The sequence below is a fragment of the Balaenoptera physalus genome, assembly GCF_965194825.1.
Source record: "Balaenoptera physalus genome assembly, chromosome: 11".
Lineage (NCBI taxonomy): Eukaryota > Metazoa > Chordata > Mammalia > Artiodactyla > Balaenopteridae > Balaenoptera > Balaenoptera physalus.
The window spans coordinates 33,790,731-33,805,712 of NC_138896.1; the positions used below are offsets into that span (position 1 = coordinate 33,790,731).

Sequence of the window (14,982 nt, forward strand, 5' to 3'; positions counted from 1 at the left end):
GGCAGGTTAGTGAGTTGCCACGACAGATCTGTAATGGGAAAAAGGCTGTGCAGGAAAGGATGTGCGTGATCAGCAGATTTATAGATCAGAAAATGAAATTGGAAGAAAGAATTTCCAGAGTGCCCTTTCCATTTGACAGCATTCCATGAAGAGGGTGTGGAATGGTTTTTTAGTGTTTTTCTATTTTGGCTTTTGGTTGTTCCAGCATGTTTTTTCTAGCACAGAAGTTGATTTCATAAGGTATCGGTGTCCTGGGTGTTGTGTTGCTGTATTCCTGTTAATAGAAATATTCTCTCTTTGTAGGATTTGAAGCTGTGCTATGTTTCATGTGATAAGATCTCAATAGCAATTAAATTTCTGAAGACACATCAAGGTTCCTTTTGGCTAAAATGGGGATTTGTCAGGTTTTGAGTTAGAAGAGGCTATTCAGACATGATTCAGTGAGTATTGAATCTTCCAAAGGGAAGAAAACAAAAAGAAAACCCAAGTGAGCTAAAGATAGTATGTCCTGGTGTTTTGTTTTGTTTTGTTTTTAAAGATGACAGGTTTTTTTTTAAACTTTGGGTTTATTTTATTTATTTATTTATGGCTCTGTTGGGTCTCTGTTTCTGTGCGAGGGCTTTCTCTAGTTGCGGTGAGCGGGGGCCACTCTTCATTGCGGTGCGCGGGCCTCTCACTATCGTGGCCTCTCTTGTTGCGGAGCACAGGCTCCAGACGCGCAGGTTCAGTAATTGTGGCTCACGGGCCTAGTTGCTCCGCGGCATGTGGGATCTTCCCAGACCAGGGCTCGAACCCGTGTCCCCTGCATTGGCAGGCAGATTCTCAACCACTGCGCCGCCAGGGAAGCCCCTGTCCTGGTGTATTTAAATCTGTGCTATCTAATACTGCAGCCACCAGTCACGTGTGGCTATTTAAATTTAAATTAATTAAAATTAAATAAAATTAAAAGTCAGTCCCTCAGTTTCACTAGCCACATTTCAAGTACTCAGGAGGCACATGTGGCTAGTTAGTACAGTATTGGACAACGCAGATAAAGAATATTTCCATCGTTGCAGAGAGTTCTATTGAACAATGTCTAAGTGAAAGATCTTGAGAAATAAAATTTTTGATTGATTCTTTGATTTCTTCGATTTCTATGAGGAGTTCTTCATCCCTATATAATTTACTGGATTAGTACAGTGGTTCTAAGGTTTTAATGTGCAAATGAATCATCTGTAGAGCTTGTTTAAAATGGAGATTTTAGACCCCTCTCCCAAAATCTGATTCATCACATTTGGAGTCATGACCAGAAATGTGTACATATGACAAGTATCCTAAGGAATTCTGATGCTGGTAGGTGGTTCAGAGACTACATTTTGAAAAATAGGAAGTTAGTGACAAACTTGGGAATTGCCAGTCTTTTGATTTTTTTTTCCCCTTTTCATTCTTTTATTACTGACTTTCTTTTGTGTCCCCAGTAATTGGTTGTAAGCATCATGTGTATCCAACTTAAATTCTTGATTGGTAATAAGTAGCAAAAAGACAATTCATTTATTTACCATTTTATCTTTTAAATGTATGTCTTTTTTAATTTGGCTATGCCCTACAAAAAGTAAACAGAAATGGTTATTTCAATACTGTTCTGGTCTGTGTGGAGAGGTGATTCTGACAGAACACCTTTGACTACTCAAGAGTTGAGCACCCACAAGTCTTGAAATTATAAAGAATTATAAAGAAAATTTTCTTTTTTAAAAAGAAGAATAGGGAATTCCCTGGCGGTCCAGCGGTTAGGACACAGTGGTTTCACTGCTGTGGGCCCGGGTTCGATCCCTGGTCAGGGAACTAAGATCCCGCAAGCTGCACAGTGCGGCCAAAAAAAAAGGAAAGAAAGAAATATAACACATGATCTCCTCTCTGAAGGGTTAGGAAATGGAGAAATACATCCACAGAAATGACTTAAAGGGCACTTAGCAACAAGTCAATAATTAGAAAAATAATATAGTAGAAACTAAATCCTGACAGTACTCAAAGGAAAAGCATGATCTGACTTGATGGAAGATAATCTAGGTTACTTTCCTTTGTATGATTTAAGGATTTCTTATATAGGGACATGGCCTCTGCCCACTGGAATGGGCAATTTAAAAATGGGAAGGATCTCTGGTTTGGTCCTGTGGTATATTTGTGGGGTTTAGCAATAGGGCCAAGCCAAAAAAGGCATCTGGAAAACCAGCTAAAGGAACTACTCAGAGTGCTTTGGATTTAGAACTTCTCTGGGTGACCCCATAGTCATAGAACTGTATTTGCTCACAGAAATGAAAGTGGGCAAGAAATGGGGTGAAGGAAATCCAGTTTATAAGAGGATCTGCCTTTAGGGAATTTAAATGCTGGTATTGGGGGGGGAAATAGTCAAGTTTCCAAAGAATAAAAGGTTTTCTTTTAAAATAGCCTCTTTCCCTTGGAAAAATTGCTTATTCGGCTTCTCTGATGAACAATGTTGAAGAAGCAATGTTAGAAAGACAAAAAAAAAAAAAAAAAGCTCAGTATGTTACCAATGTTTTTAAAAATAAAAAGCATTTTTACATATATCATCCAGAAGGTTTGCTTTTTTTTCCTTTTGTCTCGGTAGTTTGGTTAAATACTGTAATACCAGTAGCCACTACACCTCTTGTCCTACGAGTCAGATTTGTCTAGTTCTGTACTTAACTATTCTTTCAGTAAGGAAGGTAAACGTTTTCCCATCCTTTCTACAAGATGTAAATGTTCTTTTCAAAAAGACACTTTGGCTTAGTCCCTCAGGATTGCTGTAACAAAAATATCATAGACTAGGTGGCTTATGAATAACAAACATTTATTTCTCACAGTTCTGGAGGCTGGGAAGTCCAAGATCATGGCACCAGATTCCGTATCTGGTGAGGACTAACTGGTTCATGGCCATATGGCTGGCTTTTCACGGTGTCCTCACATGGAGGAAGGGGTGAGGGAGCTCTTTTATAAAGGCACTAATCCCATTCTTGAAGGCTCATCCCATGAGGGTCAAGCCATTCTTGACCTAAGCACCTCCCAAAGGCCCTACCTCCTAATACCATCACCTTTCAGGGTTAAGATTTTAGCATATGAATGGGGTGCAAACATTCAGACCACAGAGGACAAAATGTTAGATTGAGGCTCAGTCTACCTACTTATCCGGATCTCTGGACTCCAGAAAATAAAAATGATACTTTGTACTGCAGAGGACTTTCTCTTTCTTACCATTTATCTTTTTTACCCTATCTTCTTATCTCTACTTTGAAATACAGTGAAACCGACCTGAGATTGCTACTTGAGAGTAGCAATTATTTGAGAGTCTTCATCTCTCCTACTGGTATGTGAAACGCTGTCTATGTCTCTCCTCTCCTTTCCTCTGCCCTGTCCCTTTTTGCATGCAGCCAGGATCTTGTCAGTATGAGACAGAGAGGCTTTCACTTCCAGGACATCATCAATTCAGAGATGGTTCAGAATACAAGTTTCTTTCCCCTGGTGGCCAGTTGGGTGCAATGTGAAATAAGGGTAATGACATTTCCAAATCAGCCTTACGTAAAAATTAGCTGATATTCAAGAATTAAAACAGCCTTGGAAAATGTAAACTTACACATTAGGGCTAAGGTCTGTCGTTTAGTATTTTATGATTCTGTCTTTTTAAGGAACTTAACTGTCTTTCTGTTATACCCAGTCTATGCCAAAATTGCTTTTCTTTTTCTTTTTTTAAACTTCCTTCCAAAAGAACCAGTTTTGAATTGAAAACTAATGAATATTGAGTGGAAAATGCCGGTTGCAAGCCTTTTTCTAGGAAAATATTTTGCTGAAAGCTTTCTCTTTCTCTCTCTCTCTCTCTTCGAGGGCCCTAATCGTGACAGGTTGAAAGAGTGAAGACTTCCATAAGACATGGATAGATGCAAACATGTAGGGCGGTTGCGGCTAGCCCAGGACCACTCCATCCTGAACCCACAGAAGTGGTGCTGCCGGGAGTGCGCCACCACCGAGTCCGTGTGGGCTTGTCTCAAGTGCTCGCACGTGGCCTGCGGCCGCTACATCGAAGATCACGCCCTCAAACACTTCGAAAAGACTGGACACCCGCTAGCCATGGAGGTCCGGGATCTCTACGTGTTCTGCTACCTGTGCAAGGACTACGTGCTCAACGACAACCCGGAAGGGGACCTCAAGCTGCTGAGAAGCTCCCTCTTGGCGGTCAGGGGCCAGACGCAGGACCCGCCGCTGAGGCGCGGGCGGACGCTGCGGTCCATGGCCTCGGGCGAGGACGCCGTCCCGCCGCAGCGCGCTCCTCAGGGACAGCCGCAGATGCTCACGGCTCTGTGGTATCGGCGCCAGCGCCTGCTGGCCCGGACGCTGCGGCTCTGGTTCGAGAAGACCTCGCTTGGCCAGGCCAAGCTGGAGCAGCGGCGGCGGCAGGAGGCGCTGGAGCGCAAGAAGGAGGCAGCGCGGCAGCGGCGGCGCGAGGTGAAGCGGCGGTTGCTGGAGGAGCTGGCCAGTTCCCCTCCGCGCAAGAGCGCGCGCCTGCTGCTGCACGCGCCCCGCGCCGCCGCGCCGCGCGCGCCCGCTGGGCCCCGCCCCGCGCCGCGCCGCGCGCCCGCCATGGCGCCGGGTGTCACGGGCCTGCGCAACCTGGGCAACACCTGCTACATGAACTCCATCCTCCAGGTGCTCAGCCACCTGCGCAAGTTCCGTGAGTGCTTTCTGAACCTCGACCCGTCCAAGACGGAGCAGCTGTTTCCCAGGGCCGCCAACGGCAAGGCCCCGCTCGCGGGCAGGCCGGCCGGCAGCTCGGCCACCGAACTGTCGCCCAGGAGCCACGGGGCCGAGGCCTGCGAGCTCGAGGGCCTCTGCTTGAATGGCGGGGCCTCCCTCAGCAGGAGCCTAGAACTCATCCAGAACAAGGAGCCCAGCTCGAAGCACATCTCCCTCTGCCACGAACTGCACACCCTCTTCCGCGTCATGTGGTCCGGGAAGTGGGCCCTGGTGTCGCCCTTCGCCATGCTTCACTCGGTGTGGAGCCTGATCCCCGCCTTCCGCGGCTACGACCAGCAGGACGCGCAGGAGTTTCTCTGCGAGTTGTTGCACAAAGTGCAGCAGGAACTCGAGTCCGAGGGCACCAAGCGCCGGATCCTCATCCCCTTCTCCCAGAGGAAGCTCACCAAACAGGTCTTAAAGGTGGTGAACACCATATTTCACGGGCAGCTACTCAGCCAGGTAGGTGTGTGCCCAGCCCACCCCCAGCTGCCCACCACACTGGAGCGGGGCTGGTGTAGTAGTTAGGCTTCCCGTGCGTATCACTCCCCCAGGCTGTTGGCCTAACTAGGGTAGCCGACATTTGCCATAACTATGCATAGCTGAGGGCAGCCACTGCACCTTTTACTGTACTGTGCGACGGCCTTGTTGGTGAATTTGCCTCCTGTCTTAACAGGCAGATTTTTAGTTTAACTTGCCATATCATTTCACTTTCAGTAAATGTCTGTAATCTTTAATGATGATTCGAGTAATATAATATTCCCATTGTTCTAATCAAGTACCCATTGTTGACGTGCCATCCTTTGATCAGTTTTAGGAAATTGAAGAGTTTGCCTATAACCTTGGTTCCATAGTTGTTTGAAAGAGCACTCTACTTTCCAAGGCATTCTTTACATACAAGGGAGGGAGGTGGCTAGGAGGATGCCAAAGGGTAAGCAAGTCTCCCTCCTGTTCCCCATTACCTTTCATTTCCTTAGCCATCTAAGGACATGAGTGAAGACTCATAGATAAGGCTTTGTGAGAATATGCAGAAAGAATTTGTAGAGGCAAAGAGGTGGGCAACTTAAAGAGATTCAGGTGGCTTCCCTGGTGGCACAGTGGTTGAGAGTCTGCCTGCCAATGCAGGGGACACGGGTTCGAGCCCTGGTCTGGGAAGATCCCACATGCCGCGGAGCAACTGGGCCCGTGAGCCACAATTACTGAGCCTGCGCGTCTGGAGCTTGTGCTCCGCAACAAGAGAGGCTGCAATAGTGAGAGGCCCGCGCACTGTGATGAAGAGTGGCCCCCGCTTGCCACAACTAGAGAAAGCCCTCGCACAGAAACAGAGACCCAACACAGCCATAAATAAATAAAAACACACATTAAAAAAAAAAAAAAAAGAGAAATTCAGGTAAAACCTCTACACTATACTACTGAGGTTTTGTGTCCTGGTATTTAGGGTTTTAAAAGAATGATGAGTAGGATGGGAAGAGGAAGTTTATTTAGACTTTTGTTTTTCAGCATGTGAAAGGGGAGTGTTTCTCGGCACTTCCTCTACCCCCCTGAGGGTCTGTAGGCAGAAAGGTGCATCTGGGAAGGTTACAGCCAGGGAAGAGGTCTAATCACAAGGTACTTTGAGGCTCTTGGAACACAGGGATCAGTGTAGGGATGCTGCAAGAAACAAGGGCAAAAAGAGAGGCAAGTTGGACTGGATGGAAGGAGCAAAGTCTGGAGAGAACAAGAGTATGAGGATGAGAGAAGCAGACAGGAATCTGCAAATTCTCCATCTCAGATTGATGATGCCTTGACTCCACGGTAACTTTCATCTGTAATACTGCAGCATTGAATGGCAAAGCATGCTTTATGAGAGAAGAGAGAAAGGGGTAGGTAGTAATAACTGTGCTGTGTGGTTTTCCAGTTCCAGCTAGCATCATGGTTAGAGATACATACCAGAAGTAATATGCTCTAATTCTCTTAAAGTTATGTTTATTATTTTAATATTGCAGTTAAATGTTTTTGGAAAACTATACACTTAGTTTTGGTTGTTATGTGCTAGCAAAAATGTATGTGGGAAGCATGGAAGTTATATAACCTGTAAACCAATCTTTTCATTCTAGGTCACATGTGTATCATGCAATTACAAATCCAATACCATCGAGCCCTTTTGGGATCTGTCCCTGGAATTCCCTGAACGCTATCACTGCATAGAAAAGGGGTTTATCCCTTTGAATCAGACTCAGTGCCTGCTCACTGAGATGCTGGCCAAGTTCACAGAGACAGAGGCCCTGGAAGGGAGAATCTACGCTTGTGACCAATGTAACAGTGAGTGCTGGGGGGAGGGGGAGGTGTGTGTAACTGGAATATCAGTTTAAGGTGTTTCATTTGCCACTTTAGTCAAAAGTAACACTGTAATATTGAGTGGTTTTAAAGCATCTTTTAAAGATTTTCTTTCTCCTATTTTCCTGAAAACAAGCATATGGACATTATATGTTAAAAAGCAAAACAAAACCTAGGAGTTGGGCCTCCTTTGACTCCTGCTGTGATTGACATTAGTTATCTTGGGAGGCATTTGAAAGTATGGATCCTGAAGTGGGGACTCCAAGAATGTGAGTACTTAGCTTCATAGTGCACAGGGGTCCTGCTTAAATTCATGAATACAGAGTCTGACAGTTCTTATTTAAAGTTCAGGTGGCATAGCCTGTTTGAGGGCTATGGTATCAGAAAAGTGTGCTTTTGTCCTGAATTTGTAGATTTAAAGTACAATGAAACCAAGAAAGGAAGTTGTATGGTGCATTGCTGTATGGCAGCTTCATAGTTATTTTCACATGCCTGAAAGGTTCACATCTCAGAAGGGTCATAAGGAAGTATTTCTCTGTCATGGCTTTAATTGTAAAGTGGAATTTTTTCCATATGGCTCTGTGAGTATCTTATGCACCCCCCATCCCCACCCCCATGTCTTACCACACTAACACTTACTGCTTTTGCTAACCCAGCATGTACAGAGGAAATGGAGACCAAATACTTTGAAGCTGATGTTTGGGTTTTTGGCATATAGAGATTTGGAAACTAAGATGAATGGATTGTGTAGAGATCTGAAATCAATTTGCAACCATACTGTAGTCTGGACTACAAGTTTTGGGAACAATAATTTTACAGTAGCCCTTTTAATACTTCTGCACATGGTTTTTTAAAGTAGTACATCGTGGGAAACCTGTTCTCTGTGAAGAATCAGGATAAAAATCAAGTCATACGTGCTATCATTTTGCCATTTTAAAACAAAATTTGAAGTGCTGTATTTGGTTAACCATAAACTCACCTCTCCTGTTCCATATTGAGATATAAAGGCAGTGACGTAAATTATCTTATTAGAACATTGTTTTTTCTTTTTAAAATAGTGATTCGTAAAGCTTTATACTTGTAAGGAACAGAAGGATGTTAACAGCCTTAACTCTATCATTCTTGGACTTGATAGATTAGGCAAGAAATACTTTTTTTTTAATTTTTGCAAGAAAGGATTGTTTTTCTGGTTGCCGTATGTGCCCATTTTTCAGTATTTCTATAGACAGGTTCAAATAGCAGGGAAGGAAAGCTATGGTGAAGGGATGAGATGCATTGATCTGTTGCTTGTGAAAGTTTCAAACCTATCAGTCTTCCACCTTTCTGTGTGGCCAGCTTAATCAAATGGGAGACAGAACTGATCAATCTCAGCTGAATCAGTAGTATCTTTTTCTTTGTGAATTTCATTTTAGGGAAACAAAGCCATATTCTATTATTGTCTTCATCTTAGCTCACTTACTCCCTCTGCTGAGAGTAGCAGTCACTGCCAAGATTCCCTGGCAGAGCTGCAGTAATTTTCAAAAATCTGCTGGTGAACAGGAATGGAAAATAAGGCCAGGCCCCTCTTTGAATTCTCTTTCCGCTCATGCTCTCACATATCATGACTACCAGCCCTAGTAAAAGCTGCAGTCTATTATGAGAAGCAACAGCTACACATCCTATTGTCACAGAAAGCTCCTTGATATGTCATCTGGCTGTGACTTGCTACCTTTCACGAGTGGTACAGACAGGACTTCGAAATCAGATGCCAAGCTCTTCAGACACTGAGACCATGATTTCAACAGCTCAAAGACAATTAGCAGGCACCACAGTGGACCACTAATTTTATATTCCCATCCATTCACCGATTTAATTAATATAATAACAGAGCAGTCATCAGTAAATGGTTATAGAGAAGGCTTCTGATGGAAATTAAGAGAACTTCATTTCCACTGTTTACTTGTGGTAATTTAGAAATGCATTTCACCCACAATTCAGTATCTTTAGAAACAAAATTGGAGTCTCAAGCACTGGTTCTGCTTTGGACTGGGTGTATTTGGCCAGCCTGTCAGCCTTGTCCTGCATGTCTAGCAGTGTGCTGTTACCAAGAAACATGTTTCAGAAAATAGGTACGGCATAAAAATATAAAACCAGGGACTTCCCTGGTGGTCCAGTGGGTAAGACTCCATGCTCCCAATGCAGGGGGCCCAGGTTCGATCCCTGGTCAGGGAACTAGATCCCACATGTATGCCACAACTAAGACCCAGTGCAGCCAAATAAATAAATAAATATTTTTTAAAAAAATTAAAAATATAAAACCAGCAAAGTTTCTTTTCTAAATATTTGTATAGGCCACAAGCAATTCACATGGGGAAAAAGTCTGTTTAAACACACTGTCCTTTAGTAATTCTGTGTCCTCTTACCTTTTCCCTAAGCCTGAAATATATGCATTATCCCCCATTTCACAGGAAAGGAAACTGAGATTCCTTTCAGACAGTGGGAAGGACAAAAGATGCACCTTACAACTGAGTCAGCCTTCTTTAAGCAGCCATCCCAAGAGTGCCACACAATCACTCCTTTCATCTCAACCAGAACTTCCATGGCCACTCCATGCAGGCATGCGAGGCTGGGAAATGCAGTCTTAGAGAGGGTCACATTGCTCCCCCAAATATAATTGAGGTTTAATACTGAGAAATAAGGAGAATGCATATCAAGTGGCAAGTCACTGTCTCTGCCATAGCTCAGAAAGAATGAGTTTCCTCACAATCTATGTCTTATGCCTTCCCAAACCATATAGGCAAACGACGAAAATCCAATCCAAAACCCCTTGTTCTGAGTGAAGCTAGAAAGCAGTTAATGATCTACAGACTACCTCAGGTCCTCCGGCTGCACCTTAAAAGATTCAGGTGAGCTTGCTCTGGGGCGTCCCAGGTGGCTGTGAGCTGTGGGAATAGCTACTTCAAAGGCTTTGGCGAAGGCAAATGTCTTCTTCGGTGTTGGGAGGAGAAGCCTGTTCCCTAGAGGCCTCACGCTTTCCATGGAGTGTATGGTTCGTGCCCAGTGAAGCAAGCTGATGTCGGGGGCCAGGACTGGACTTCTGCTGTCATGGTCCTATTTAATCAGCTAGCCTGCACTTGGGTGTCTGTGCTTGAACATTTTCTAGCCTCGCTTGGGCTTTTATAGATTCATCTTCAGAATAAAGTGTGAGATAATCTGTGAAAAGGAGGGCAGGAGGTAAAGTACAAAAAGAGTATTGCCTGAACTGCTTGTTCGGGGATTTCTAGTTTCAGAGAACATGCAATATTCACAGGAAATATATGTCAACATTGATTACCACTGTCTTGTGAAAGAAAACCAAATCCAGAAGGTTAAATTTTCTCCGTTCCCTGTTTTACCTACCTCTACCTCTGATCACACATGCCATTTCTTACTAGTAAGAAGTTTATATCCATGTTCTAGGTGGTCTGGCCGTAATCACCGAGAGAAGATTGGGGTCCATGTCGTCTTTGACCAGGTATTAACCATGGAACCTTACTGCTGCAGGGACATGCTCTCCTCTCTTGACAAAGAGACCTTTGCCTATGATCTCTCCGCAGTGGTCATGCATCACGGGAAAGGGTTTGGCTCAGGACACTACACAGCCTATTGCTACAACACAGAGGGAGGTGCGTGCGCTTTACTCTGTGGGGTGGGGGACACAAAAAAGGGTTGGTTTGTCCACATTTCATTCCTTTTATTTAATCTATAGGGGGATATTACATACATTAAAATCCAGTGGAAAGAATTACGAAAGATGGATTCAAATTTTAGATATATCACTAAGTAACAACATTTCATTGTTCTAAGAATTGACAGGAACTAACATGTAAAAGTGCTGAGCACGGTGTCTAGTATGTAATGGTCAGTTAATGCTAGAGGTTATTGTTGTTATTAATACTTCTGCTGTAGACTTCAGTTTCATTCTTGGTTTTGCAGAGACAATATGACCTATCTAACTTCATGGAATCTCACTAGCCTCAGCTCATAATAAAGCTGAGGACACTTACTGAGCACTTACTACAAGGGCCCTTCCCAAGGAGCTTTCAGTCCTTGCCCTCAGAGCAGAGCCTCCCAGCTACTGCGCTGAGGCAGGTGGACTGCAGATGTGTTTTCAGTAGTGTACCCATCCTGAACCCCTCAGCCCTTGGGGTGGCCAGAGTGAGCCTGTAAAAAATAACTTTTTATTCCTTCTAAGTTTTCCTTTATCACTTCTCTCTATTTACACTTCCCCTCTCCTCCTCCTCCTCCTCTTCCCATCTCTTAGCCCCCCATCTCCTATCTTTGTAGAAAACCCTAATGGGCAGTGAAGAAGCCTGAATGAAATGAAATGAGGACAAAAATTATAGTCGGTCGATACTACAAGCAGTATTGTGGTGGGGCTTGTGGGGTTAAAACCAGTGGTTTCAGGGAAGTCTGTTGGTTTCATTTACTTTTCTCTTCCTCCACCAACAATCAAGGGTTGGATCTATTCAGAACTCCTCTATCCCTTTCCTCATCTCCTCGTTTGCCTGGTGACTGAAATGTAAGTTGGGTAGTCATTTTCTCTCTTTCTTTCATTTGGTTTCCTAGGTTTTTGGGTCCACTGCAATGACTCAAAGCTGAATGTATGCAGTGTCGAGGAAGTGTGCAAAACTCAAGCCTACATCCTTTTTTACACTCAAAGAACAGTTCAGGGCAATGCAAGAATCTCAGAAACCCAACTCCAAACTCAGGTGCAGTCCAGCAACAACGATGAGGGCAGACCACGGACCTTCCCCTGAATGGGAGGCACGTATCAAAGACTGGCTTGCTTTTAAACTATTGGTTTCTATACATCTTTCCTCATATAGGAAATAAGGTTTACTGCAGGAACAGATTACTAGGTTTGCCTCACTGGGTCTAGAGCAGAAGATGCCAGGTGACTCATGTGCTATCATAAAATTTGTAGCAACTTTCTTTTAAATGGGTTTAGAAATTCCCTCCTTCGTTAAAACAAATCAAAAGGAGTAACTTCTATGAAGACTCTTTCATCAGTTGCTTCTGAATATAGAGGGATCTGGGTGGAGGAAAGAGGGAGTAAATTGGTCATATCCAGCCATGTTCTTGCTATTACATGATTCCCCTGCTAATCAGGACTCCTTGCAGCACCAGAAGAACCCTCCTGATGTGAGCAGCCCTCGACAGAGCACGCAAGGAGGGGCCCTGGGCTGGCAGCTTGCTGGATAGGATTGGTTCCAAGGCAGGAGGTGAAGTCTAAGGATTTTTTCCTACAAAGGAAGTAGCCCTCAAGGGTTGAAAGTCTGCAGACTTCCTTTTTTAGGGGATAGCAGTTGAAGAGTGGAATGAGATGCATGGAGGAAATTTCTCCATGTGAAATGGGAGGTTTTTCATGTGTCATACTCTCCCTGGCTGCTGCTGTCATTTAATCATACCACATCTTCTGAGATGGCATGAACATCCCTTCATTCTAAAGAAGGAGCAGTTCACATGGGGAAGCAAGAAACTGGTACATGACATGTTCTTTGTGGTACACTGAGCCTAAGGGCACTCCTGGCTACCTAGTTCTGTAGCAAATTCCTGGTTCAGGTCTAGGGCAAGCACATAGTTTGGTTTAAATTGGTCTTTGGGTCAGTTGTCTGAGGCCTTCTCAGAACTCAGTTAGGGGGTGGGGGTGGGGGGATAGCCAGTGGTCCAGGGCTTATCTAAATGCCTGTCACCCACTTCACCTTGGTGCAGCATGCAGCTTTTTTTAATCTGCAGCTTATTTCCTGTTCACAAGATGTGGGAGCTTTTGCTTTTCTAAGGCTTAGGAATCCTCCTCCTGTATGTCTGAACAGTTTATTGTTGACAGCCCTGGCCTGTTTCCTCCAAAATCTGCTAATCCCTACTGTTTCTTTACCCACCCACACTCAATCCATCAGAGAAAAAAGCAAGAGTGCCCTGTCCTTAACTCCAGTGCTAGTAAAATATATCTTTCTTTTTTAAACTGGGTCAGTTTCTAAGTGGCATGAAATTGCCCAGATAGAAACTCTCTGCCCTATCAGGCACCACTGAATTTCCCTTTTCAGTCCTTCGCTTAGACTCACTAGTAAAAGTGAATGCAAACTGTAACTCTCACTGTGGGAGTGCTGCAGCCCGCCTCAGCCTGTCACTCTGAATGCTCATCTTTTGACTGAGTATGTCATATTAACATTTCAATTCAGGTAGAAGTACAGTTGCCACCTGAAGAGGATAGATGTGAAGGGAGTTTGGGGAGGGATGGGAAGTTGGGAAAAGAAAGGCTGAAGAATGAGAGCCAAAGGTTTAGCGATGTTGAGGAACCACATTTCCCGAGCAGATCTGTAGCATTTGCTGTTGACCTCGTTTGAGATGAATTCTCCCATAGGACCAGCCAGACAGCACTGAGACTTGGAGGAAATCAGACAGAAAATGGCTCACCCTGATAAGGAAGAGGAGTGACTATATTTTAAATTAAACTTGCTTTTTCCAACACTGTGAGGTTTCTGTAATATTTAGCTTTTATTTGGAAGCGATAGCGTATGGCATTTTTTATGCTATTTGGTTTGTATTGTCTACTGCAGGCTTCTTTGTACAAGCTTGGCCCGGGCTTACCCTCACCTGGACACTGTTTTAAAGTGTCACAGCTGCCCATGCTGTCAGAGGCTCTGACGTGAGGCTGTATCCCCTAGATCCACATTTTTAAGTTGGCATGATTGGTGATGACTTTTTGTGGCAAGAGAAAAGCGCATTAACTCAAAAAAACCCAAGGAAAGTAAAAAGGGAAGGAAAATATAAATTGTGCCTCATCTTTCACTGAATGCTATATTTATTATTCTAGAAAAAGAGAACTTACAAATGGAGAAGTACTAATAGAGCATCTACTTCATCCCTCAGGCTGTCCAGGGGAAAACAAGAAAAACAAACATCTAATAGAAAATTAAAAGATCTTCATATTTAATTCTTAAAAATAGTTTTATACCAAGTATTAAGGATTATTAAGCAAAGGACTTTGTAAAATAAGTGCTTAACTTAGCTGAGCACACATTGTATCAAATTAACAAAATCATTTAAAATGAGTTGGAATAGAAACCAATACCAGAGTCCTCAGTGAGCTGCACACACTTGAAGGTGCCCCTGCAGTGAGACACCTCAGGTACCCAGAGGCAGCAGCACTAGACGCTGTTGAGAAGTTAGTATTTATGGAGATTTTAATTAAAGAAAAGAGTTTCCTGCTGCATAAGCCAATGGCTGTTGTGAGGGAAATGTCCCTTTGCCTTTAATTTATTACATACTGGAAGTAGATGAATTTCTTAGTTGCATCTTACTTTAAGTCGAAACATTGTAAGGAGAAGAAAATAAGAACCGGGTAGAAGTTGACTAGATGCTGCCAAATCATACCCAAGATCTCCTAACTGAACCTTACGAGCCTGCTTCTTTCCCAGACAAGTAGTTGGAGTCCCGTTCTAGGAACCCTTTGTAGTTGGCTGGTGTGTTTACTTTTTGCTGTAGCCAGCCAAGATGAATGCACCCTGGCCCCTCAAAAAAGGATTTTACCTCAGTCTAGCTTGACCCTCATACTTGTGGTTGCCTCTGACAGCATCCATGCTAGTGTTTGTTTTTTTTTAAAAAAAAAAAAAAAAAAAAAGATTAGGAATGCCCTCAATGGCCAGGAACTGAAGCTCTTAATTAAAGGTGGGCAGACCTCTTGCCTGCTTTCATCCAGTCCCTCTCAGGCTGATGGGGGCAGTGCCACACTGTAAAGAATTTCCAGATGTCTCTTACAATGTCATGAATAAAATTGGAAACTACAGAAGTGTTAATGTGTCCTATGGACTCAATAGCAGAGTTTATTTTTGTTTTTAATGGCAAGGCTTCTAGAGTCAGTGATTGTATGAGTTCCCTGCTCAG

General features: G+C 43.8%; 1 protein-coding gene across 1 annotated transcript; it reads left to right on the top strand.

Annotated features, from left to right (window-relative positions):
• Positions 1-3,900: 3,900 nt before the first annotated feature.
• USP49 (ubiquitin specific peptidase 49) lies at positions 3,901-14,695 on the top strand (the record flags this gene model as incomplete). The annotated part of the gene is made up of 5 exons (XM_082414781.1): positions 3,901-5,223; positions 6,858-7,062; positions 9,854-9,962; positions 10,516-10,721; positions 11,665-14,695. The coding sequence occupies 5 exons, from the start codon at positions 3,901-3,903 to the stop codon at positions 11,853-11,855; spliced, it is 2,034 nt and encodes a 677-aa protein (XP_082270907.1). The 3' UTR covers positions 11,856-14,695.
• Between the last annotated feature and the right edge of the window lie 287 nt (positions 14,696-14,982).